This window comes from Babylonia areolata, chromosome 4 (genome assembly GCF_041734735.1).
Source record: "Babylonia areolata isolate BAREFJ2019XMU chromosome 4, ASM4173473v1, whole genome shotgun sequence".
NCBI classification, from domain to species: domain Eukaryota; kingdom Metazoa; phylum Mollusca; class Gastropoda; order Neogastropoda; family Buccinidae; genus Babylonia; species Babylonia areolata.
In genome coordinates, this window is record NC_134879.1 from 24,109,033 (window position 1) to 24,135,701 (window position 26,669).

A 26,669-nucleotide genomic window follows, 5' to 3' on the forward strand; every position below is an offset into this window, starting at 1 on the left:
GTGAACGTTTTTGAACACATAAAAATGCCACTTTTAAGCAAATTTATGTGAATAAGTCATGAGCATGGCAGAACTGTTCTTTTATTGTAATGTACAAACATAGCCAAGATTTATGTGGCATGAATCCATTTCTTGATGACAGAGGCATTTTTTTTTACTAAACTGAATTGATATTGGCTGTCTTGGAGATCCACATAGATGCAGTCCAATAAGGCACAATAACTGGCAGTTATTATCAGGAGTAAGTAAATAAATAAACAGTGTTTTTGTTTGTGTCAGCAGTTGCCTGTTGAGAGTTTCGTCAGTTTCTATTTGTTGCTTGAACTTTCATTCACAGGAAAAAACAATTGTGTGTGTGTGTGTGTGTGTGTGTGTGTGTGTGTGTTGTCACATGTTGTTGCAAGCTTCTTGTTCTGTTATGAAACGGTCAAGTCATTGCTCTGTTAGCAGCTTATGAGTGGTGTGTTTTTGGGGTGTGTGCATTTGGAAATGCCCTGGCACTGAATGATTGCTTCATTGCATTCTCATCTGCTTTCCATGTGTTGTTTTTCCTTGCTTGTTTGCTTATGCATGAACACTTGAAGTGTCTCAGTTATTACCTTGGTCACCATTGTACAAGAGGATTTAGTTTTCTAATGAGTGTGGAGCTTGCTTATTTTAATGCAGAATTTGATTTACTTAAAACAAAAATTCTGCCCTAAAGTTAAAAGGTCCAATGAAATGAAATGGTGTGAAACAAAACTGGAAAAAAAAGAGAAAGTCAAAGAAGGAGTATCTTTTAAATTTCACTCCTTGCTGGGAAGTTTGAGGGAATGTCAGGAACATGATCTTGTTTGTTTTGAAGATGATTGTGTTTAACCAAATACACTTTCTCATAAAGACTGCCTTTTCACTTTTGAAGCATGCAGTTGTGCATGTTATCCAGTTCATCTGATGAGTGCTTGTGAGTCTTACTTTGAGGTCTACTCTGTTTGTATCATTATCTTGTGTTATTGTTGTTTACTGTTTTTCTTCTTTGTGCTCATGTGTCTTACAAACATTGATTTGTTCTTGCTGGTGAAAGTAATGATCTGGAATGTTTACTGATTGATGTTGATTTTGTCTTCATACCTTTTTTTTTTTACTCAGTGAGTTATTACATTTAGATTTTTTTTCATCACTATTTTGATTGTAATTTCTGTTGTTTGCATACCCAAATGTGTTTATTGTGACACATTTAGTCAATGTTCCCTTCAATTTAGTCCAGCAGAACACAAAAGAAGAAACTGAATAATGAATGAAAAAAAGCCTAATGAAAATAACAACAACAATAATAACGATAATAATAGATGAATAAACAAAGCACCTCACTGTCATCTTTGAACTTGTGACAGCCTGTAAGTAGTGGCTGAAGACGGATCTCTCTTCTTCAGATGTAGATTTCATGGACTCTCCCCACTCCTGCCTCTCTAAAGGACCCAAGGACCCAGAGTCCCCGAAGAAGAAGGTCACGTTTGATTTCTACGGCAAAGAGAACCTCCGACAGAAGACCAAACTGACAGAGTTCCGTATGGACGGTCTGACCACAAAGTACGACGTTTACGCGCACATGGCCCTGCGGTCGGACCTGAAGGACCGGCTGTTGTCTGCCAAAGACAAGCCTCTGGACCTGCACCGCATTGGGATGGACACAAAGCTGGACACCAGACACAACGCACGCAACCTGCTCTTCTTTAGGTAATCACCGTCAGGTCACTCCCACTGTGGGAGTATGCTTTGTACAATCTGGTGTGTGTATTATTTACTTTATATTAATTTATATTTGCCTTGTGCAGAGTGGGTGTGAGTTGTAAACGGATTCAGTGAAGATTTTTCTTATGTTTGTTGATATATACCTTTACTAAATGTGGGTTTTTAGGTCCATACCAATGAAGCATTTTTTGAATCAATGCAAAAAAGAATGTGTCTGCAAATTCCCTTGCAGATGGTTGTAGTCCTAAGCTTCCAGTCACTTGTCCAGACCTGTTTTTCAGGAAAAATGAACATTGAGTCATACATCCAGAAGCATTAGTTACACATTTTGTTGCTTGTTGCAAGTATTGGCTGAGGCAAGGGAAGTCTTGTCAAATATCTTTAACTGATTAAAAACAATATGGGGTTGTTGTTTTTCTTGTTTCTTGTCGTTGTATTTTTACAGTATCCTGGTTCAGTTCTCTGATCTTTCATCTGGAATAATTGGTTTTTGAGGTCAAGCTTTGGGTGTTCTGCAACGACACTGTATGTTCGAAGCCCCTGCAGTGTTCCCAAATTTTTGTCAAGGAGAAGCTGTTTATGCTTGGATTACTACATTAGTGAAACTCCCAGAACGCTCAGAGTACAAAACAAACAAAAAAATCTTAGCATGAACAATTCCTTCTTGAAAGCAGGAACCACTGGAAACAAGATAGTTCAGGAAATCTTTTTTTTTTTTTTTCTTCTAATGTCGGCCATAGAGAAAGATCAGAGAGGCACCGAAGATCATAGAAAGGAACCTCATGTTTAAACAATGACATTAGATTTGACGGTATCTACCAGGCAATACCTGTATCCTGTGACACAAGACATTAAAAGTCTAAGCTTCCATATATGTGTTAGGCACAACATTCAACTGAAGGAAGGATCCCATGACAGAAGCATTCCTTTTTATTTTCCAGTGACAGAAACTGGAATCAGTTTCCATGCTTTGGTTATCAAAAACGTTTTGAGAGGCTTTTTTTGTACAGGGAGATGGGGTGGGGATGGACATGACAGGCAGATTGCAACTGCAATATGAGCATATTTCATCAAGTTTCTCAGCTAGACAAATTTTATAATGAAAATAGATTACCTCAGATAAAGACTGTTAAAAAATACTGATGCCAGCAAGACAAGCACTCCCCCCATGGGGATGCCGGGGGTCTTTCAGTATAAATAGCATCCCAACCTTCTGGAAATTCTGTGCAAGAAATTTCCTCTTTTCTGTCACTCTCTTTGTTTCTGCCTTTTTTCTATCTTCACTGTTGTCTCCTTTTTCTGCCTTCCCAGTCCATTCCCCTTTCTTTTTTCAAGCAAGCCTTGACACTTTTTTCTATTTTCCGCAGTCTGTGATGTACTGTCTGTGCCGTTTTGCTCTGGCGATTAGGTAGTGAGATGTAAACACTGGGATGGGCACTAGCTGCCCGTTCTGTAGTGTTATTTACCAACATGGCCTATTTTTTTGTATTTTTTGTTTGGCTTTGAAGTTGTTTTTTTTTGGGTTTTTTGTTGTTGCTTTTTTACGTTTTCTTGTAATCTGGGGATGATCGATTATGCGGAATGGCTGGCATCCTCAGCATGGCCATGTCTTATTTGTCATAAGGAGCTAAATGGTTGGGATACTGTGTCATGAACTGGGTTTTTTGGGTTTGCCTTAGTGTTATTTTGTAAATGTGATAGTTTTGTCTTGATGTGATTGAGAATTTGTATGGTTTGACAGTCCTGATACGGCCCTGTGCAGTCGGCTGGACTATAAGCAACAAGAATAAGAATAAGATGAGCACTGTCAAACTGTTATGCACAGTACAGTGGAGAAATTGCCTCCACAAATGAAAAAGCTGCTTCAATCAATCAGAAATGCATATTCTTTTCAACGTGGTTGTCCATATGGAGGGAAACTCAAATATGATAAAACAAACACCCAACTTCTTGTTCCATTGAGTATATTAATAGTTTTTGTAGATCAGGCATGCAAAATGAAAAAAATCGGCTTTTTTTTTTTCTTTTTTCTTTTCTTTTTTTTTTAAAGATGACACTCAAGACAATGCTGTGAAAAAATACTTAGTATTTAATTTATTTTCTGCTGCAAGCTTGGAAGAGCGGCCAGCATTCTGTAAAACATTCTGTGAAGATTTGGGAGTCTTAGTGGATGGCTTTTATGTGTTCTATTATTATGTGTCATTTAGTCAAATGATCTGAACTGTGCAGAATCTCACTGAATTTTCATGTCATTGATATGTTATTTTTGCACCCCATTGTGGCATTAGCTTTCACACATGGTCACCCCTGAAAACGGAGTATGGCTGCCTACATGGCGGGGTAAAAACGGTCATACACGTAAAAGCCCACTCATGTACATACAAGTGAACGTGGGAGTTGCAGCCCACAAACGAAGAAGCAGGAGAAGATACATGGTCAACTGGAAGGACAGTTAAATCAGGTGGTGCTTGCTATTCTGGACGCACAAATTTTGATCCAGTTGAGCTTTGATGATTTAACTGCCATTTAACACTTTCAAATAAAATAGAAATTAAAGATCTGTTGTTATAAGATTTTTATTTTCTTCAGTATACAAATATGTCATTCTCCCTCATTAACACCATGGATAATTGATTCATACAGAGTAAAGATTTTGTTCAACTTTCTGGGTTTATTTTGACCTGAAAGTGAAATCTAAACATGTTCTGTGTGGGACGATGATGAATGGTACACTGACTTCTGCATTTTTGCTCTATATGAGTCATTATTTGTGGTCCCTGGCCATCACAGTCATTGCCTCCTAGATGAGGTTTTGTACATTGCACTGTAAAGCTGTGTCATGGAAATCATCGAGGTAAGCCCACTTCCAGAGACAGACTGTATAGTATATATGGATACAGTATGTCTAAAACAGATACCCATGCTGGAGGATTTTTTTTTTTTTTTCGAACATCCTCCACAGTCATTTACAAGCAATGTGGAGCAGACTTACAACACTTAAACCACTCATATGTACATAATCTTATTTTGTGTATCCAGTCATAATCATATTCAGTTTTCAAGTAATTTCCATTTATGTTTCACTATTGGAAAGGCGAGGTGGTGTCAAATCAGTGGTTATAAAAGAAATATCCAAAGTAAAGAAATACCCCAGCATCTCAAATGTCCATAGTGTCCTATGATTCAAAAACACAAATCAAGATATATCCCAACATTTACAAAAACACACATCGGTGAAATCAAAACAGGCAGCTTTCAGCTAAGTCTTACACAGTTCTTGGTTATGAAGAAAGTCAATGAAAACAAGTGGAGGAGTACATGAAACTATCTGACTTACAGTCTGCTTTCTGCACATACAGAGAGATGGCAACACAAAGATGTTTCTCTCATTTGATTGTGTCCCATTGGGGCAGATGTTGACAGGTAAAGATCATGGGGCAGATGTTAAAGATCATGGGGCAGATGTTGACAGGTAAAGATCAAAGTACTGAAACAGTCTTCTTGATGTCAATGAGACTGACTGCCAAAAACAGACATCAGGTTCACAGTGACATGAAAATGGAAGATTACAGGGCCAAGAATAAGAGGTATTGGTTCTGGTGTATGATCAAAATGTAAATTAAAAAAGAAAAAGAAAAAAAAAGCATTTCAAGGATACTTTGGTGACCTCATCTTGTTTTAAGCCAGTAAACAACAACAAACGTACTATGTGACAGAACTCAAAAGATCCCTTTTTTTTCTTTAGTAACTATTCATAACAAAGCATTAGTCATAAAAGCAAGCTGAAAGTAGAAAATACTGCCTGCATCCTAACTAAAGCGTGATTGCTCAGTCTGCCAGTAGAAATACAGTTTTTGTGTGTGGGTTGTTGTTTTTTATGAGCCTGGCAATGTCAGTGTGTGCAGAGTGTGTATTTTAGATGCGTCGTTTCCCTCTTCAAGTGCCTTGCATTTGTATGTGTTTATTTATAATATCATCACTGATCTCAAACACAAAAAATGTGATATTTACATTTTGCCATACACTGTAATGCATGTTGTTGTACAGTGCATTTACTTTCCACACGGTAGTTGCACATGAGTGCAGTTTACTGTTTTGGAGTTGTCAATTGACTGTTAGATGTTTACAGTACTGTCTGGTGTTACATATTGACTGAATTTTCCTGTACTGTTTGTGTTACAAGTTTACTGAACTTACTGTACTCTAGTCTTTAAAAGCAGTTTGACGAGAAAAGAAGTCTTGAAGATACTTTATTCTTAAATGAAAGAGTGCAAAATATGAACAATGTAAAACAAACTCTCTTTTTTAAGTGGTCCGGTTTTTTGCATGGGTAATTCTGAAATAAACAATTAATGCATGCCAATGTAAAAGCATAAAAAAGTTGAAGATAGGAACACCACACACACACACACACACACACACACACACACACACACACACATATATATATATATATATATATATATATATATATATACTGCTTTCAGACAATATAACTCAAATATAAAACAAAATAATCAGAATACTGTTGAAAATAAAAGAGCGTATTCAAAATCTAGATGCTTCCAAGAGAAACTAAGAACTAATTCCGGACTGAAACGTATCAACTTTACAAGGGTACGCTCGTTCCTTTCAAAGTAATTTATTTTGGTATGTAAATACAGGGGAAGGGGGAGAACAAAAGAAAATCATAGGGCACAGACATCATTTTGTATGTTTCTTTTTTGTTGTTGTTTTTTAAACCAACCACAAAGAACTGTTACTGTTAATGTGTTATTCCTGACTGAGTCAAATGGTGATCAGTATGCCTGCTCTAATCCTGATCATTTTCTGTCCAAAGGTTGCAAAGTTGGTTCTTTGTTTATTAAAGATGTCTCACTTTAAGAGCATTTTCCCACCCTGCCCACTGAAAAGCAAGCATGCCTCACATCCTGTATGTAACCTCCATTTACACTGTGTTGGTTGTAAAATGAGGTTGGCAGCTGTGTGCTTGGTGTTAACAATCATACACACAGTACACATAACTGTGATTAAACCCAAGCTTATGAATGAACATATATTTGATAGTGTGTTTTATTATGTTACTTTGTGAGGTACATTGTGTTTTATTGTATGTCTTATGCTACTTTGTGAGACTGTTAATGGAAGTGTCTAAAGAAATAACACTTGAATCTGTCTTTGTGCAACATTTTACACACAAAAGACAAGAACATTTTTGTTTTGCTACAGAGCAGATAATATTCAAATGTTGAACTAAGACCACACATAGGAGCAAGAAATGAACAACTAACTGGGAGTGGGGTGGGATGAAAATGGTGTGTCAGTTTATGTTCATAAAATGAGACGTAAAGTGATTTGAAGTGTTGCTGTATGTATCATCAGAACAACGTTTGCTTTTTCTTTTTCATTGCAATGCTTTACAAGAACTGCAGTTATCAGTATGAAGGATGTCATTTCCTGTGATGTGAAATGAAATGTTTCAATTTCTTTGCACTTTATTTGTTATTAAAATAATTTTTTGGAGTAGAAATCCTTCTATTTTTGAGTATGTGTGTGTGCACGTGTGTGTCTCCATTTTTTTTTTTTCCAAGTTATGACAGAGAACAACAAATATTTCTGCATATAGCCTTCCTTGACAAACCAATTCTTGTGCAATAAATAAAACAACTGGTCATGACTACTGACATCAACATTGCTATGTCACTGGTTCTGAAGACTTTAAATGAGTGTTTCCAGTCCACTGTCTGGCCTGAAGTCTAAGTGAGGTACGGAGTAACAAAGAGAAGCTTCTGGATATCTCACAAATCAAATGAGAAGCAAGACTTGAATAAACCCAATTTGTGAAACAAAATAATCTTGATTCAAAATTAATCATCATTGACAACACTTCAGGCATCATTTCTTCAAGGGTTGAAATTCTTTCAAATATCTCAATCTGCCAAAATAAGAGAACAGACTCTGAAACTTCTTATCCAAAACTGAATACCGGTATTCAGTTTCTTGTGCCCAGAGCTGGAGGTTTTGGTTTAAAGACATTTCTTTTATCCACAGCTGTAAATTTTGATGTATGTATTGGAAAGGGGATGGGGGTGGTTAATAATTGGAAGTGGGTGGGTTTTTTTTTCAGAATTACAAATGCAGACTTGTAAACAATTGAAGGTTAAACTTTAGAACATAATGTAAAGAAATGGGGTTAAATTCATGTTCGGCTGAAAACAACACATGTTAAAACTGTGCATTTAAATAAGGACTGAAACAATAACTGCTGGGTTTGCATGTCTGTTTACTGTAACAGTAAAAGAGTGGGGGGGAAAATTCCTCATTGAAGAAAATGTCATGCTTTTCGATGAGGATATCTCACACAAACATGCTACACATTTTCAATGGGATCAAAGAAACCGGGTCAATGGAACCTTTATTCCAAGCAAAAATATGGAAGATCACAACCACAAACTACATTAAAATATGTATATATATATACATATATATACAGAGTATACAGCTTGCAGCAACCTTTTCTTTAAATTGAGATAAAATGTTCACATTTATGGATAGGTTACAAAGTACAGTGAATGGCCAGTGCAGTGGTAAACACTCTCACAGTTAACCCCTTTAGATCGGACCCCATTACATGCATAAAAAGATGAATCATAAAATACATTGTAAACAGACTGTCTGATGCTAAAACTGTTTTGTTTGGGTTTTTTTTGGTTTTTTTCTTCTTTTTTTTTTTTTTTTGCCTGAACAATGCATGCTCCTCTTTCAATTTTATCTGGAATAATATGTGGCTTCATGTTCGCTGGTTAGTGGTCTTTAAAAATGGCACTCATCTACAGTCACCAGGGATCATTCAATGGACTGGTCTACAGTCACCAGGGATCATTCAATGGACTGATCTTCTGTAACCAAGAAACATTCACAGGACTGATCTTATATCTTCAAGGAACATTCACAAGACTGATCTTCTATCATCAAGGAACATTCACAAGACTGATCTTCTGTAACCAAGAAACATTCACAAGACTGATCTACTGTAACCAAGAAACATTCACAGGACTGATCTTATATCATCAAGGAACATTCACAAGACTGATCTTCTATCATCAAGGAACATTCACAAGACTGATCTTCTGTAATCAAGGAACGTTCACAAGACTGATCTACTGTAACCAAAGAACATTCACAGGACTGATCTTATATCATCAAGGAACATTCACAAGACTATCTTCTGTCATCAAGGAACATTCACAAGACTGATCTACTGCAACTAAGGAACATTCACAAGACTGATCTTGTCATCAAGGAACATTCACAAGACTGATTTACTGTAATCAAGGAACATTCACAAGACTGATCTACGATCATCAAGGAACATTTGCTGGAAAACAATCTATTGCACTGCTTCCTTTGATAGATACAAACAACTGCAGAAGACCAGATCCATTGTTGATCCTGCTGTCCAAGACAGGCTCAGTCTATTGCACATGACTGCTGCACGCACCCAGACTCCTGTCCTGTCCCAAGTCACCCACGAAGTACAGCGACAGTGGCCCAAAAGATGCAGCACATCAAAAAGGTAATTTTCTTAAAAGGTGTTCTTGCAAGACCTAAAATGATCTAAAATAAAGGATAACATCAGTCATGAAATGATCTAAGATAGAGAGTAATTTCAATCATAATAATGATGTAAAATAAAGGTTTAATTTTCATTATAAGAATCATTTTACTGATAAAAGATTGTTTCCATTAATGCTGCTTATTTTGTGGTAACAATTATTTTAAAAAAAATAATAAAAGGCTGTTTCAGTTAGTGTTGTCTATTTTGTGGGTTTCAATAACTTCAATAGAAATTATCCTTGATGCAGAAGAGAAATAAAGAGATAATAAACAAATAAGGTTATTTTTATTATTATCAATAATCAGGATAAGATGAATCAGCATGAAAGGTTAAATATGTTTAAGTACAATAACCATAAAAAGTTTATGATTTACAACAGGAATCGAAAAAAAAATCATAAGTTGTAAAACGAGTTCATCAAATTCAGGAAAAGATTATTATAAATAATTACCTACATAGGAAATTTTCTTCCTAAAATTATGTTTAAGTAACATACTTAACCGTGACCCACTAGTGCAGACTCCGGCAGGGGTCTGATTCCTGTCCTGTGCAAACTACTACCCGCCTACGTGGAGAAAACGAAAATAGCTATGGCCGATAACCTCCCGAAGTAGGTTACCTGCCCTTTGGATCCCTGACTAGTGCCCTCTTTTTAATTTTTTCAACACAGCTGCAATAGTGGTACTTCTAATACCATTGGTAGAACCAAACAACACAAAAAAGAGACAGTCATTTGCTGCTCTATGAACCATTTCCCTCCCCTGCCTCACTGCACTGACCTAAAAAGAAAAGCAAACACACAAACCAAAAAACCTAGAAAGACCTCTTGCGTAAATGACATCAAACAATCATATATAATTGATAACACAGATTCAAGAAGAAGAATAAAAAAAAAAAGAAAAAAGAAAAGACAACAACCAAGGCATCATAATTCTGCAGTTATCATCTAAATCATAAAAGGGGAAACCTAAAATAACACAGACCACTATTCTTCATGTCTAAACTACCAACAAGCTTATAAACCAGTAAGCTATACCCAGTAACACACAACTTCTGGAAGTATATTGAACAAAAACTACCAACAGAAACAAGTGTCCACTTGAAACTGTCAGCATCAGATATCCTGTTTGGGATTGAAAATTTACCACATCTAAAAGGAAATTATGCGTATATCAATAAAATAATCTTTGTGGGTAAAATGTGTGTAAGTATTCATAAAAAGACCAAATCAGTCTTTCCCTTACAGGTTATTTTTGAATGAGAATTTGAAACAAGACAAATTCACGTGAAAAAAACCCACCTCCATCTACAAATAACGTCAAATGATTGAATGAAAAGTGAGAAAGAAACAAACATGCACACAGAAAGCACACCAAAGCACCAAAAAAAACAAAAAAAAACCCAGACAAACCAAACTATCTTCCAACACTAAAATTTTGCTACATGATTGTCCATATACGTAGAAACAGACAGATATAGAATTGTGTATGAATGAAGGTGGACAAAAAACAAAACAACCCCCCCCCCCCCCCCCCAAAAAAAAAAAACAACACTGAATCCAAGTTTTGTACACTTAATTGTATGACTTGTAAAATTTCCTTCCATATTATTGTAACAAGCCCAAAATCAGTAAATGAAAAGTTGTATTTATTCTATAAATGCTATTGATTATTTTGACACTGTGTGATTTATATACAAAATAAAACGGTGGTCAACCCAAGAAAGTCCGGGTAAAAAAAGCCAAGAAAACAAAACAAAAACAAAACCAGTAAGCTATAAGAAGTAATATTCTGTTTAAACTATGTCATGGTTACCAACAAGCACATAATCCTGTAAGCTATAAGAAGCAGTATTTTGTTCAAACTATTATGCTTGCAAAGAACAAAACCAGAAAATGAATTAAAACTTAATCTCTTGGTCTTTCAAAATGAATTAGGAATAAAATAAATCAATACACAAATGAAACGAAGTCAATAACCACCTATGCTTCAGAAACAGAAATAAAGATCAAATGACCACTACATACAAAGTAACAATTTACTTATTTCCCCCCCCATCAATTCATATTTATTCTCATTCTAATATATATGCACACAGTACAATTAACACAAACATGCTGTAAACTGAGAATGCAATAAATCCCTGTGCAGAAACTGACCTTCTCTCCTGACCAAAAACGTAATGCACAGTAACATGAGAATATAAAAGGCCCCAATAAGTAAATAGATGAATTAATAAAAAAGGAAAAAAAATTATGAAGAAAATTGATTATCTATTTACCTGCTGACTCTGAATAATAGGATCTACTTTCTCTGAAAAAAACAAAAATAAAGGACAGGAAGAAGATGAGCACACACACACACACACACACACACACACACACACAAATATACAGTGTCTGTGTGGGAAAAGAAATCAATGTATACCACACACTTGTCCAGTGTCCAAAAACAAGACAACTGTTCTTTCAAAAACTAGCCGACCAGTTTCCACCAAATTCATATTTGTCATTAGGAGATGTTTTGAATACTTCACCAAGTACTTTGATTACTTCAAAAAATTTCTGAATGTTGGATTCAAAGTCCAGTTGGTATCTACCTTTGACTGCTCACATTTTTGTTATCATTAGCATGCTTTTTTACTGTCATGTAGATGTTTAACTCACTGTTGTAATTCATGTTATAATTCACTGTAGTCACTACAGTTTTTCGTAGCTCTTCGTTTTCCACTACTCACTATAGTCATCCCACCACCTCTTCTCATGTACCCCACGCACACATTTTTTTTTTTTCTTCTTTCCTTTTTTTTTTTTGTACCCATGTAATATGACTAAACAGTGAAAAGACGTTAAACTAAACACACACACACACAACAAAAAAATCAACACCTTTAAACATTTTTTTCTTGTTTATCTGTTTGTGTTGCTCCACACTTTAAGACTGAATATACTGACTGTACTGAATTAACAACACTAATATAATTTATCCTTAAAACATCACTTAGAAAATAAAACCCTTTCTTATTCTTTCTATTTAAAAGGTACTCTGGTTTAAAAATAAAATGTAATCATGATCCATTTTCAAAAAGTAATTCAAGCACAAATTCTTTTTGTCACTGGGTATATTCTATACTATATATTAAAAAAAACAACTGTGAAAATGATTATCTACACATTTGTGCTTTTGAAAACATACATGCATACATGTGTGAGTGTCTGTGTGTGTGAGTGTGTGACTGTCCCAAAACAGGGTATGCACAAGTTACAAGGACTTATGGTGCTGCAATGTATATTACTAAAAGGAAAGAAACAACAATTTTCAACTTTTGCACTTTGATAAATGAATAACATAATCAGATCTATGCACATTTTTTGCAAAACAACAACACAACAACTTAACATCTTTGTCAACAACACAATCACTGCTATATAAAACAAATAAAAGTAACAAATGTGCAATGACAAAACCATGTGCTCCAGAAGGGGGAACAAAATGAAATGTGGAAATTCCCATCATAACAAAAACATTAATGGAATATGAAATAAAATTTCAATGGCAACACTGATTAAAAAAAGTCATCTGTAAAGACCTGTAAACATTCTGACCCATGAATAAAAACAGAATAAATCTGGTATTCATGTCTTACACCTTTTTTCTCTTTCTTTCTTCTCTTAAAAATACAACAACAACAAAACTGCTACCACAAAGAAACCACAGCATGCAAAAAAAAAAAGCATGAATAAAATCATGACCAAACATTACTATCATCGTTTTTTTGTTGTTGTCTAAAAAACAAAAAGCAACAAAAACATGTTTCTGTTGATTTGGAAAGATCGAAATTACGGAATATGTCAACACATTACATATACAGAAAACCATGCATCAATTAAAAGGAAATTTTCTTCCTAAAATTACGTTTAAGTAAATACTTACCGTGACCCACAAGTGCAGACTCCGGCAGGGGTCTGATTCCTGTCCTGTGCAAACTACTACCCGCCTATGCGGAGAAAACGAAAGTAGCTACGGCCGATAACCTCCCAAAGTAGGTTACCTCCCCTTTGCGTCCCTGACTTGCGCCCTCTTTTGAGGAAGCAGTCCACCAGTTGTGCTCATTTCTTCTTTTCTTCATTGTCAGTCACTCACACCCAGCACTGCTCACTGCACTCACTGGAAGCGAAGGCTGGTGATTCTGACATCACCCTTGACACACAGGGTGTCTGATTTTTTCAGTGGCTGACGGTGAGAGTAGGAGATGAAGTGGGTATTGTTCACTGCCACCTGAAAGCACATCAGTTCATTCTTACCTTACAAGATGCAGAGCAGTTGTTTTGTAAGTTAACAGGTTTGCCCCTTTTTCTCACCACATGGAAATTTAACGAAGCAATTTTTGTAACAAAATTACAGAAGACAGTGATGACACTAACTTATAATACATCAACCACATGCTTTCTTCAATGCAATGAAAGGTGAAGACAATGATGATAATGAGTGGCACTTCTTGCAGCATCTTACAATATGGCTTATGACAGTGTTGGGTTTCACACTGATCAACTGGATCTTGGAATGACGTTACAAAGTTTGACAATCTTTAACATTTCCCTTTTATGCAACCATATAAAGAACACAATTTTACTCCTATCTCCAAGGTCAACATATGTGAAGACCTGCTAGTGTCTGAACCCTCTTCGTGTGTAAACACACAAAAAAAATCAAATATGCGCATTAAAGATCCTGTAATCCACGTCAGCACTGAGTGGGTTATAGAAACAATAAAATACCCAGCATGCACACCCCTGAAAATGGAGTATGGCTGCCTATGTGGTGGGGTGAATAAACAAAACAGTCATACACCTAAGATGTTATATATCTGTATGAGTGTGTGTGTGTGCATGACTGAAAACTGATTAAATGATGCAGGAAACAAAATGATGAGCGCCCAATAGCAGCTGTCAATCGCCTTTACCCAGGTAGGCAGCCTGTTGTGTAAATGCCTCTGTGTTTGTAAAGCACTTAGTGCTTCATCTGTAGTCAAGCATAGGCAGTATTTAAATATCAATACCATCAACATCACTATTCTGTGGTCTTCAACTTCTTTTTAATCCAAGGAAGACATGCAGTTGAGGCTAGTACCTGGCTCTTGCACCTTTAGCCCAAACCAACTGACTTCAGCAATGGATCTCCACCTTCACGTTATATCAGACCCAAGTGACTCACCCCCTAATCTCAAGCATCTCAGAAGAGACAGATGCTCAAAACATTTGTTCCAACAAGAGCACCTAAATACTCAAAGAAGAGGGATTGTACAAATCAAACACATAATACATCACACAGAGAATATGTTACTATCACTGAATGAGATAAACTGTATAACTGGTCAAAACAGAGCAGGTACGATGCTTGAATACAACCGGTTAGTCAATGCTATCGCTAACTCATGGATCCAGTGGATACAGACAGGACAACGACAGATAGACGACCAGACAAGTGACGTTAATCGATTTAACACCAAGCCAAAACATGTAAAAAAACTTCTTACAGCAAGTAAGGAACCAGACACCCTCTCCGCTTTCTTTTTTTTTTTTTTTTTTTTGCGCAAGAAATCTAATTTCGAACTAAACAAAGAAGACTGGGTGAGAGCAAAAGAAGTCACAAAAGAAATAAGATCAAGAGTTTGACATTGGAAAATTCTAAACAATATCAACACAACAAATATAATTCTAAACAAAATGAAAATTAAGAAAACAACAAGTGCTCTTACTGTTGTGATACAGTAGATTACATTGAACACTTTTTCTGTGAATGTCCGGTAGCTCAGAACCTTTGGGCTTTCACTGAAGAGACAACTGATTACAAAGTGAAGGTCAAGTTGAAGCTTTCAAATATAGATATACTGTTTGGGGTGAATGATCATCCGCCTATGACGGGGAATTACCACTACATCAATCTACATATTTTAGTGGGGAAAATGTGCATTAAGTATCTTAAAAGAAAAACAGAATCAGCCATACCCTTACAGTGTATTTCTGAGAATGAAATGAAACTAAAAAATCTATCAGTATGAAGCAATGCATGGGTGAAATGATTATCCACATTATGATTATATAACTACCACACTGTTGGACGGCACATGAACATGCACATACATATTCGCACCTGTAACACATCCCCCTCTCTCCTCCCCCACCCACACCCTCCCTTTCCATCCACCCCCCTGGTCCCCACCCTCAACACACACACACAGAGTCTTGAATCCACGCACATGGTATAGCTCTGTCATTACTGCGTTATCATTTGACTGCGGGTAAAGTTCAATCTGATCACAGACATTTTGGTATTATTTATTATCTCTATTCGTTGATATTAGTTTCTGTCACATGACCTGGTGGTATGTGTGTTAATAATGCGCCTAATTTGGAGTGATGGCCTAGAGGTAACATGTCTGCCTAGGAAGCGAGAGAATCTGAGCGTGCTGGTTCGAATCATGGCTCAACCACTGATATTTTCTCCCCCTCCACTAGACCTTGAGCGGTGGTCTGGACGCTAGTCACTTGGATGAGACGATAAACCGAGGTCCCGTGTGCAGCATGCACTTAGCGCACATAAAAGACCCCACAACGACAATAGGGTTGTTCCTGGCAAAATTCTGAAGAAAAATCCACTTCGATAGGAAAAACAAATAAAACTGCACGCAGGAAAAAATACAAAAAAATTGGTGGCGCTGTAGTGTAGCGACGTCCTCTCCTTGGAGACAGCAGCCCGAATTTCACACAGAGAAATCTGTTGTGATAAAAAGAATTACAAATACAAATTTAACTCCTTGTGTTTATTCAGCTTCTTTTTTTTCTACGGCATATCAGTGCCATGGTGAGCTTCCTTGATCAGTGTGTCCAGCTGGAGGCTATTACGTTGTCTGCATGATTACTTCCTGCATTTGTTCCGGTGTCTATTTTTTGTGTTTGTGTGTGTGTGTGTGTGTGTGTGTGTGTGTGTGTGTGTGTGTGTGTGTCTGGTCATTTATAACTGAATTGTCAGTATATGTTCTGATGAACCTGATTGCATAATTTCATTATTTTCTTAATCTCTCTCTCTCTCTCTCTCTCTCTATATATATATATATTATATATATATATATATATATATACTTAAAAAAAAAAAAAAAATCTTATCCCTAAAACGGAACTTACATACACGTACTTCATTATTGAAATTGTCCATGAAATGAGAATTGTCCTTGTTTCATAGTCATTTGTGAATACTTGTAATAACACTGCTGTAAGCTCACCTAGAATGTTACATACAAAACGGAAACTGCTTTTATTGGAAAACTGATGTGAAGAAGAAGAAAAAAAAAAAGAAAAAAAAAGGAAAAAAAATTCTTTGTTTTTTTTTTTTGGACAATGAAGAAGTCATGTGAAGCACTCCCCCCCCCCCCCCCCGGTGCTCCATGACTTGCATGCAACTGAGGAAAAAAAAAAAAAAAAAAAAAAAAAAAAAAGCACCTAAATACCGACCCCACCCTACCTCTACTTTTTTTTGGTGCCGCACTTTTCCTTTCAACTTTATAATTTTTTCCTTCAATGTCAAAAGCCTTGTCTTCAGAAAGTACCACAAAGAACAAGAAGATAAAAAGTAAAGGTAAACCATTTACAGTAACTATCTGTTCAAAGCACTGACCTTGAAACAGCCAGCTTCAGCCAGAATAATCATATCAAAGGAAGCGTTGGGACTGAAGGGGAAGCAACTGGCGCTACGTTCCTCTGGCCCCCACCCCCCATTGGTGCAGGTGTTGCGGACCACCACTTTGCGATCATTTCCATAATTTATGCGGACATCAAAATGGAAGTTGATATTTCCTGATGGTCCACTCTGAAGGTTGAAGAAAAATCTGGAGGGGAAAATTTGTTCTTTTCTATTAGATTTAATATCACCCAGCAACATGTACAAACTATGCAAAGATTATTATCTAAAACTCATCCTCAAAATATAGATGGGTGTGTTAGCTGAGTGGTTTCAGCATTGCACTTTCAATCTGAGGGTGCTGGGTTCGATCCTGCCAGCCTCTGTTAAGTGAAGTTGTTTTTTTTTCTAATCTCCCAGGTCAACAGAAGTGCAGACCTGCTTATTACTGATACCCTTTCATGTGTATGCAGAAGATCAAATATGCGTGTTTAAGATCCTGCCACTCACATCATCTGAGATACATAACATGCACCAAACACAAGAATCTTCAACATGCTGATGTTGATTACATAATGCAAAATAAAGTCAGGTCTGTTTCTATTGTAACACACACACACTCAAGCATGCACAACGCATACACGCATGCACACACACAGAAACACACACACACACACACACAAACATACCTGTCTGAACGTACAAATAGCAACAGAATTGAAACAAAATAAGAATTATCCTTTCAAAAGTACCTCTTTGCATCAGGGTTTGCAACAGCACTGATGAAGATCATTCTGTTTGGACGCATTCCGTCAGGAATGCGGTGTGTCAGTGGAACTGGCTGCAAAGACAAGTTATAAAAATGAAAACTGATGGGTCATTGAGGGTTTTTCCTCCCCAACAGGTGCACACACACACACACACACACACACACACACACACACACAGTCCTTAACTATTTACCATCAGATTAACATTGAGTCATACTACGCAGACACACACCCATGCATGCAGGCACGTGTACATACACAAGTATACAAATAATCAAACTGCATACTGTCTCATTGATATACTGAGCTGTACCACACACACATACACACACACACACACACAAATGTATACACACACACACACACACATACACACAAACAAACTCAGAACTGAAAAATGACAAAACACCACAGCAAGAAATACAAATATACTTCATGTTGAAAAAGACCTAACCAGCATATTACACACGCATACCTAAATCAAACGGAAGCAAAATGGAGTTTCTCACCGGGTTGTACAATATGTTACTGCCCGGTGCAGCGCCATAATCACCAGGCGGCTTCATGCCAGGAGGAAAGAACCCTCCCTGTGAAAGACCAAACAAAACCTCCCTGTGAAGAGTTTCAGTTTCAGTTTCTCATGGAGGCAGCACTGCGTTCGGACAAATCTATATACGCCACACCACATCTGCTGGGCAGACGCCTGATGGCAGCATAACCCAACATGCTTGTCAGGCCTTGAGAGCACATGCTGACATATTTGTGTACCTATCAGAGTGGATTTCTTTGTACACAATTCTGCCACAAAGGACAACACTTTTGCTGCCGTGGGTTGTTTTTCAGTGCGCAAAGTGCGGGCTGCACATGGGGCCTCAGTTTATCGTCTCGTCCGAAAGACTAGACCCTCAGTTTGAATTTCCAGTCAAACTCAGGAGGAAGAGCAAGAGCGGGATTCAAACACACACCCTCACGGACTCTCTATATTGGCAGCTGAGCGTCTTGACAATTCTGCTACCTTCCTCCAGTGAAAAGGAGAAACAAAACCACCCTGTGAAAAGGAGAAATAAACCCTCCCAGAGAAAAGGAGAAATAACCCCTCCCTGTGAAAAGGAGAAACAAACCTACCATGTGAAAAGGAGAAATAAGGAAGAATAATGTGCAATATGCAGGATGAATGTACAATGAATATGTCTAATGCTAACGTCCATATTCTAAATATATTTCTGTTTAATAATTACGATGTAATAATTAATTGCAATGTTTTTTAAAGCGAATATGTGAAATGCTTTTATTTCAGGACATATGTTTATTACTCTTGTTTAATCAAGTTATCCACGTGTGTGGGGTGTGTGTGTGTGGGGGGGTGGAGGTGGGGGTGGGGGGTGTGGGGGGTGCGGGGTGCGGTGCGGGTGTGTGCTGATTATCTGGTTGTGGTTTTCCACAATTCATCTTTATTCTTATCTTATCTATTATAATCAATGTGCAGTATAGTAGGCTATGTTTATAATTATATTCAAATAATGTTTCTTAATTCTTTCTGTTTTTACATTAAGAATACTAGTTATTACCTGCAGTGTGTGGATGTATGTATGAAATGATGTATGTGATATTTTTTACATTTGTATCTTCGTAATATTTGTAGAGGGCTGTTGTTGGCTTTTACAGTTATGGTCCCCATGTTGTTTACTTGTCTATGCTGTGATAATGCACCTGACCAAATTTCTCCAGTTGGAGATAATAAAGTTATTCTTATCTTATCTTATAATCCCTCCCTGTGAAATGGAGAAACAAACCCTCTCTGTGAAAAGGAGAAATAACCCATCCCTGTGGAAAGGAGAAATAAACCCTCCCCGTGAAAAGGAGATATAACCTCTCTCCATAAAAAGAAGAAACACTCCTTCCTGTGAAAGGAAGAAATAACCCATCCAATGAAAAGGAAAAACCAACCCTGAGAAAAATAATCCCTCCCTGTGGAAAGGAAAAATAACCCTCCCTGTGAAGAGGAAAAATAATCTCTCCCCATGAAAAGAAGAAACAAACCCTGAGAAAAATTACCCCTCCCTTTGAAAACGAAAAATAACCCCTCCCTGTGGAAAGGAGAAATAAACCCTCCCCATGAAAAGGAGATATAACCTCTCCCCATGAAAAGGAGAAACAAACCCTGAGAAAAATAAACCCTCCCTGTGAAAAGGAAAAATAACCCCTCCCTGTGGAAAGGAGAAATAACCTCTCCCCATGAAAAGGAGAAAAATAACCCTTCGCTGTCAAACGGAGAAATAAACCCTGAGAAAAATAAACCCTCCCTGTGAAAAGGAAAAATAACCCATCCCTGTGAAAAGGAGAAATAACCCCTCCCCATGAAAAGGCGACACCAACCCACAAAGTGGAGTGATGGCCTAGAGGTAACGTGTCCGCTTCGGAAGCGAGAGAATCTGAGCGCACTGATTTGAATCCCAGCACAGTCGCCAGTATTTTCTCCCCGTAAACTAGACCTCGAGTGGTGGTCTGGACGCTAGTCATTCGGATGAGACGATAAACCTAGGTCACATGTGCAGCATGCACTTAGCGCACGTAAAAGAACCCGTGGCAACAAAAGGGTTGTTCCTGGCAAAATTATGTAGAAAAAAATCCACTTCAATAGGAAAAACAAATTATATAAAAACTGCACGCAGGAAAAAATACAAAAAAATGGGTGGTTCTATGGTGTAGCGACGTGCTCTCCATGGGGAGATATATTCCAGCTGACCTTATAATTTTGTTCCTAACAGCATGTATAACATAGTTCTTGTACATTCAGAAATAATAGAACTATCAGCATTTTTTTCTTTACCCATCAGCAAATAACAGATTGCTTCATGTGCTTTGCAGTCATCAGCATTTTTGGACCATCCCATGCAACACAATGGAGCCATGTCTAAATGTATCAGATACTTTTCTAGTATGATGGATACTTGTCCAATCTGTCAAACACATTTCTAACAAAGAATGTATGTCCAGTCTATCAAACACATCTCTAACAAAGGACATATGACTAATCTATCGAACAGATTTCTAATATATCCTATACACTCTTAAGAGTGTGATCTTGTTTCTACATATGAACTCAAATAACACTGTGCATCAGCACATTTTCAGCAGCTCTGTTATTTCCGTACATCACTAACATACAAGACAGCAGTTCTCACGCACTACTCACCGCAGTGTATGGCGGAGGTGCAACACCAGGCCCAGGACCAAATCCGTATGCTCCAGGAACAGCAGCAGGAGCAGGAGCAGGCATCTACATGACAAAATGTGCTGTTTAATCTATAAGTACATACAGACATGAGGTAAAACCTTCATGGCTCACATGTGATTCCTACTGATTAAAAAAAAAAAGAAGGAAAATCAAAAACAGAAAGGATGGATGTTTTTGGAAGCAGGAGTCATTGCTAAAGTTCATTTGACACAAATTAAATCCACAGCTTACTTTATACACTGACATATTTTTAACATCTCCCCTTCCCCTTCCCATACCCCCTGATGTAGCTGTAAAAGGAAATTTTCTTCCTAAAATTACGTTTAAGTAACATACTTACCGTGACCCACTAGTGCAGACTCTGGCAGGGGTCTGACATTCCTGTCCTGTGCAAACTACTACCCGCCTATGCGGAGAAAACAAAAGTAGCTACGGCCGATAACCTCCCTAAGTAGGTTACCTCCCCTGTGTATCCCTGGCTGTTTGTTGTGCTGTGTTGCTTGCAAGAAGACTGAAACACTGAGCTTGAGAAGACAAACATGCCTAGATTTCACTGCATGCATCTCGAGGTAACAGTTTACCCCAACACATATACTCAAGCTGCAGGACCACCTATCTAACACACAAAAATGGGAACAAAATACTTACGCTGCCCCCTTCATACTTGATGAAGTTAATCTTCAGGAACTGTCCATCAATGAACAGGTATTTGGCTTTTGCCATGGGCAAGCGATGCTTAAACTCTGTGAAATGGCGTCCATTCACTGCAATCTGCAAAACTCAAAAATGTTGATATCACGAACAATTTAAATTCTTACTTCATTTCTTATCTTTAAATCAAGTTAAAATACAGAAAAAACAAGTTAAAATACAAGAGAAAACAATTCCTATCCAATTACTGTATAAACAAAACCCCAAGTCCGAACTTTTTTTTTTTATTTTTTTTTGTTGTTTTTTATGTCTACATAAAGGGATTTGATAATTTTTGTGTAATTATTTACAATTTGGACTATTTCCTCATCTTGCAATGCATGATCGCTCTCCCTCTGTGTGAGTCAGCCACACTGTTCTCCAATTCTTCATCCATGAACTTAAGATAGTGGTGCCTCTCTGTGTACTGTCCACATCCAGGATTGGATCTGAAGCACACAACAGTCTTTCTTTTCTTTTCTTTTTTCTCCTCCACTGTAACCTCTTCTTTGATATCAATGAAAACTACTTCAGAGGCAGTAGGCTCTGCAGCTTTGTCCATTTCTGTGGACTTTACTGAACTGGGATTTTTTTAATTTCTGACTTGGTACACCAGTAAGCAGACACAAAATGGCAAAATGTAGAATGGCCCATATCGCTTGACCTGGCCTGTCACATGCACACTATTTTTGTGAAACACATTCTTGCTAAAAAAATCTTTATGTGAGGAAACTTATGACAGTCATAAACAATATATACATAGGCAAACCTGAGCACATTTGGAAGTATACACAGATGTGTTAACAGATACACACAGAAATAATACAGAACAAATAACTTAAGTCCTCTGAATGCATGCCAGCATTTCAAAATGTGGTAACTCCTGTAGCCAAAGAGAAAGAAGACTCACGAAGTAGCCAGAGGAAGCACACAGGATGATGATTTCAAATGGCTGCCCCTTCATGATTGGCATTCCTCCATCACGCTCCTCCCACCCCCAACATCCATCTTCCATTGCATTTCTCACCACACACCCCTGACTGAAGCGAGGATTGAAATGCATGGAACAGTTGGGCTCCATTCCCGCTTGTTCACACAGGTTGATGGAAAATCTACAGAATGACGCATAACTTGTATTATTTGTAGTGGCGGGGTAATAAACAAAAGGTCTTACATGTAAAAATCTTTATAGGTCTGTGTGAGAATGTGTGTGTGTGTGTGTATGTGCCTGAAACCTGCCTGAATGACATGGGAAACAAATGATAAGCGCCCAAAGGCAACTCTCCACTGGCTCCCCCCAGGTAGTCAGTCTGTTGTGCAAAAGACTCCATGTTTGCAAAGACCTTAGAGTTTGGTCTCTAACTGAGGATAGGTGCTGTATAACTATCCATATCATCATCATCATCATGACTTGTATTACGTATCAGATTTGAAAAACAAATGCATTATCAATAAAGACAGGGAGGAAATGAGGAGAGAAGAGAGCACACTTACAAACAAAAGAAAGTGTAACAAATTTATCAGATTTGATTAACAAATTGCATACAAATAAAAGAAGGAGGCAGAGAAAGAGAAGACAGGAAACAGGTCAATAAAACTATTAAAAGAAAGGGGGGAAAGAAGGAAGACAACAAACAAGCAAATCAAAACAACTATTTTCTTTAAGAATATTTAAACAGAATGGGGATGTAAACATATTTATGTTTGTACAAAGAGTAAAGTAGCCAACAAAGAAATCATAATAAACAATTAAAACAATGATCTGTTTCAACAATTTAACAGTATAACCATAAGGACATCACATATAAAAATGGCTGTGGTGATGTGGTGAGAGCCTCTATTAAACCTGCTCAATGAAATAAGTTGATTCTTTTTTCACTGACAAGAGGGATACAGGGAAAAGGACATCTGATATTCTTGATCAACACAAAATACAAACACTGCTTGACACAGGCAGATCTCTCTTATCTTCTGTAACTTGTGTTGAGCAGACTCTACTGTAGACTGTAATAGAACAAACCAAGCCATTAAAAAGTAAACAAACCAACATATGAATTGGTTTACAAAATCTTAATCAAGTTTTTGTCTCTGTTAAGAATTTCTACTATGATAATAAAAATCTGTGTCTGTTAGTGTTAGTGACAATGACTCAAAAGTTTTTGTAAGCTAGTTTGATATTTGAAACTGTCTGAAACAGTGTTCATATAATAATATACAACTTATTATTATTTGTGCGCATTTTTTCTATTGTGTGTGTGTTTGTATACATGTGTGAAACTCTACTATGTATGGTGTACTGGTGGGTTTATGTATACACAAACAGAGATTTATTTGTTACAAATACTTAATAAATCATGATGATGATGACTTTGCCTTTTCGTTGTATCTGCATGAGCCCAGGCATGCTTGAGCTAATTCATCAATGTACTCACCATCCACTCACTTTGTCCTTTTTGAAAGTGAATGATCATCTTCCACAAAATATTTGCTCAAATACAAATCATCACAAGTACCTTGAACACACACACACACACAGATGACTGACCCATTTGCAGCAGAGTTATCTTGTACAACACCCTGGATCTGGATCTGTTTATCAATTGTCAGGCCTCCTGGCACTGGGCTGCAGAAGGGCAGCGATACCTGCATTTTGAATTGAACAATACATATCAAAAGAAATACTGTCCAAATCGCATAGTTCCCCACTTTCTTCCGTTCTTGTCACATCAGTACCTTCAAAACCTGTAAGATTAACAAACTCTATAATGAGAAACAGTTTTGAAAATGAATAAGAAACTGTTTCTGTGTCATTGTTTTTTTTGTGGCAAATTCAAACCTAGACAATAGACAGGCCATCATCAACAGTTTTAGACTGCATTTAGAGTTAGAAAATATGATATACCAGTTCCTGAAAGGTAACTGACAAACTGATCAAAAGAAACAGCAAACCAACAAAATCAAAATCTCACAAAAAATTTTAAATAAAGAAATACAGAACACAGTTCTTCATGTTAGGTGGCCAACTCCAAATTCTGGTTAAAGGTTCTGCTGGTAATCTAATACCTATCTTCAATTGCCAGTATCAACCTGCATTGCATAATATCAAGAGATGGCCTAATTCAAACATCAACAATGTTTAATGGGGTAATCTGCAAATGAAATGCTTGTATAAGAATTAGCAGATGACCTGAAACACGAAACTCAATAAGTGATATTGAATTGGGTTTGAACTGTTTTTTGCTTTTTACCTGGCCTTGTGTGGTGGCACTGTAAAACAAAATCAGGATTTTTTTTTCAAACTTGTGTGTGTGTGTGTGTGTGTGTGTGTGTGTGTGTGTGTGAATAACCCAAGACTTGCACATTTATGTGATGTGATAATCAGCTGAATGACTGGTCAACACATGTGTGATCAACAGACTTGATATGTGGTGCCATCAAACTGTTTGGAACAAAACAATAAAGAAATGTATAAAATATGACTCATCTTGTGCATATGAGCAATGATGAACTGATCATAGATACGGACTTTCACATGTATCAATATATACATTTAATAGCTAATACATATATCTACTACTTCAAATCACAAACATGCTAACCAAAGTTTGGATAGTTGTTCCATACCAACATATGACACCAAACTTATTATAACAGTTGCAACAGCTTGATGATATATTCTCTTATACATCATATACTCTCTTTGTGTTGTTCAACTGCCAAATAAATCTGTTACAAGCTGACCATATAAACTTTTATATTTTTTCCTCAACACCTGAAAATCAACAGCATGCGTGTGCTCATGTCGTTTGCAATTATACCACACACGAATGCTGGAGATCGGATGGGTTAACACTGTCAGGCATCGCCTTTAATGTGTAAAATAACCAGACCAGAAGTATGAAGTAATCAAACTGGTAATCACTTGGGTAAATTCTTTACCACATTGTTGTCATATCTGGTACGTATTACTGGACAATGCAACTGTCGATACATACGGATTCTCTTAACAGTCAGGTAACTTTTTAAAAGACATCATTTCAAGAAACTAAAACACAGTCTATTCCCGTTTGTGTTTACATTTAAGTGTTTCTAATTCAAATGGCCTCTTAAAGCCAGTAGTTATTGCAGTCTTAATGAGCTGCATTACTTTCACGTTTGTAACGGAACAGTTAAGTCAAGACCAGCAAAATGTATTGGTGAAAACAGGAAATAAATGGAATGCACGAGAGTTTCACAACATCTGCTTTTCGTAAAAGATCTACTTATCTACCAGAGAACAGTTCTCATACTAAATAACACCGTCCAATTTTACCTGGGTGACGACAGGTGCATATGGATTACTGAAAGCCATCATTTCCGAAATGAACAAGAACTTTTGTCCGTCTCGGTTCTCAGAAAACAACGAAAGTAGAGCTTTCGGGGGAGAGATTTGTCACGTGACTTCACGTCACACAACGGTGAATCTGAATCTCTGATGACCCCATGGAAAAAAGTCTCCTTGTGGAGAAAACAGATCGGGGTCTCTGGTGCATGAAGAAACGAATTCTTTTCAATGTCAGTATGTTGATTCACAAAAAAAGACCACCACAAGTGTCCGATGTCTCATCCATCACCATCATCATCATCATCATCATCAACAAGAACAATTAAACTTACGCACAAGGATCGATTCACTTCAGTGACTTCGATCAACGGTCACGGCATAATCGTATAACACTGAAAATCACTGATATTCGATTATGATGATAAAGTTTGAACACCAGGGACGTAAACCAGGTATTAAATGATCAATAAATGCACAGAATCTTAAAAGAGTGTTTATTCATTCTTTCTTTCTTTCTTTTTTTTTCTTTTTTTTCAGTTTTTTTCTTTTTTCTTTTTTTTACATCTAAAAATAACAACCTCAGTATACCTACTCACAACATATGGTGAATTTTCAAAAAAGA

At 37.1% G+C, this 26,669-nt stretch overlaps 2 protein-coding genes across 2 annotated transcripts in view; one reads left to right on the plus strand and one right to left on the minus strand.

Moving 5' to 3' along the window:
• The window catches only part of LOC143280974 (uncharacterized), a 23,157-nt gene extending 12,281 nt beyond the window's left edge, over positions 1-10,876 (plus strand). The window contains exon 9 of the mRNA XM_076585823.1: positions 1,413-10,876. Coding sequence (XP_076441938.1) covers positions 1,413-1,720 — 308 coding nt within the window. The 3' untranslated portion in view covers positions 1,721-10,876. The remainder of the gene's footprint in view (positions 1-1,412) is intronic.
• LOC143280975 (galectin-4-like) lies at positions 8,129-26,170 on the minus strand. Its single transcript, XM_076585824.1, has 9 exons — positions 26,036-26,170; positions 24,269-24,366; positions 22,634-22,835; positions 21,682-21,804; positions 20,992-21,075; positions 18,305-18,382; positions 17,778-17,866; positions 17,023-17,233; positions 8,129-13,626 (listed from the first exon to the last, which is right to left on the minus strand). The coding sequence occupies exons 1-9, from the start codon at positions 26,075-26,077 to the stop codon at positions 13,513-13,515; spliced, it is 1,041 nt and encodes a 346-aa protein (XP_076441939.1). The 5' UTR covers positions 26,078-26,170; the 3' UTR covers positions 8,129-13,512.
• Positions 26,171-26,669: the final 499 nt, after the last annotated feature.

Coding starts and splice junctions, on each gene's coding strand:
- LOC143280975 (XM_076585824.1), bottom strand. CDS start 26,077: ATGATGGCTTTCAGTAATCCATATGCACCTGTCGTCACCCAG. Junction 24,367..26,035: donor ATGCACCTGTCGTCACCCAG/GTAAAATTGGAC, acceptor TTCAAAATGCAG/GTATCGCTGCCCTTCTGCAG. Junction 22,836..24,268: donor GATAACTCTGCTGCAAATGG/GTCAGTCATCTG, acceptor GTCATTCTGTAG/ATTTTCCATCAACCTGTGTG.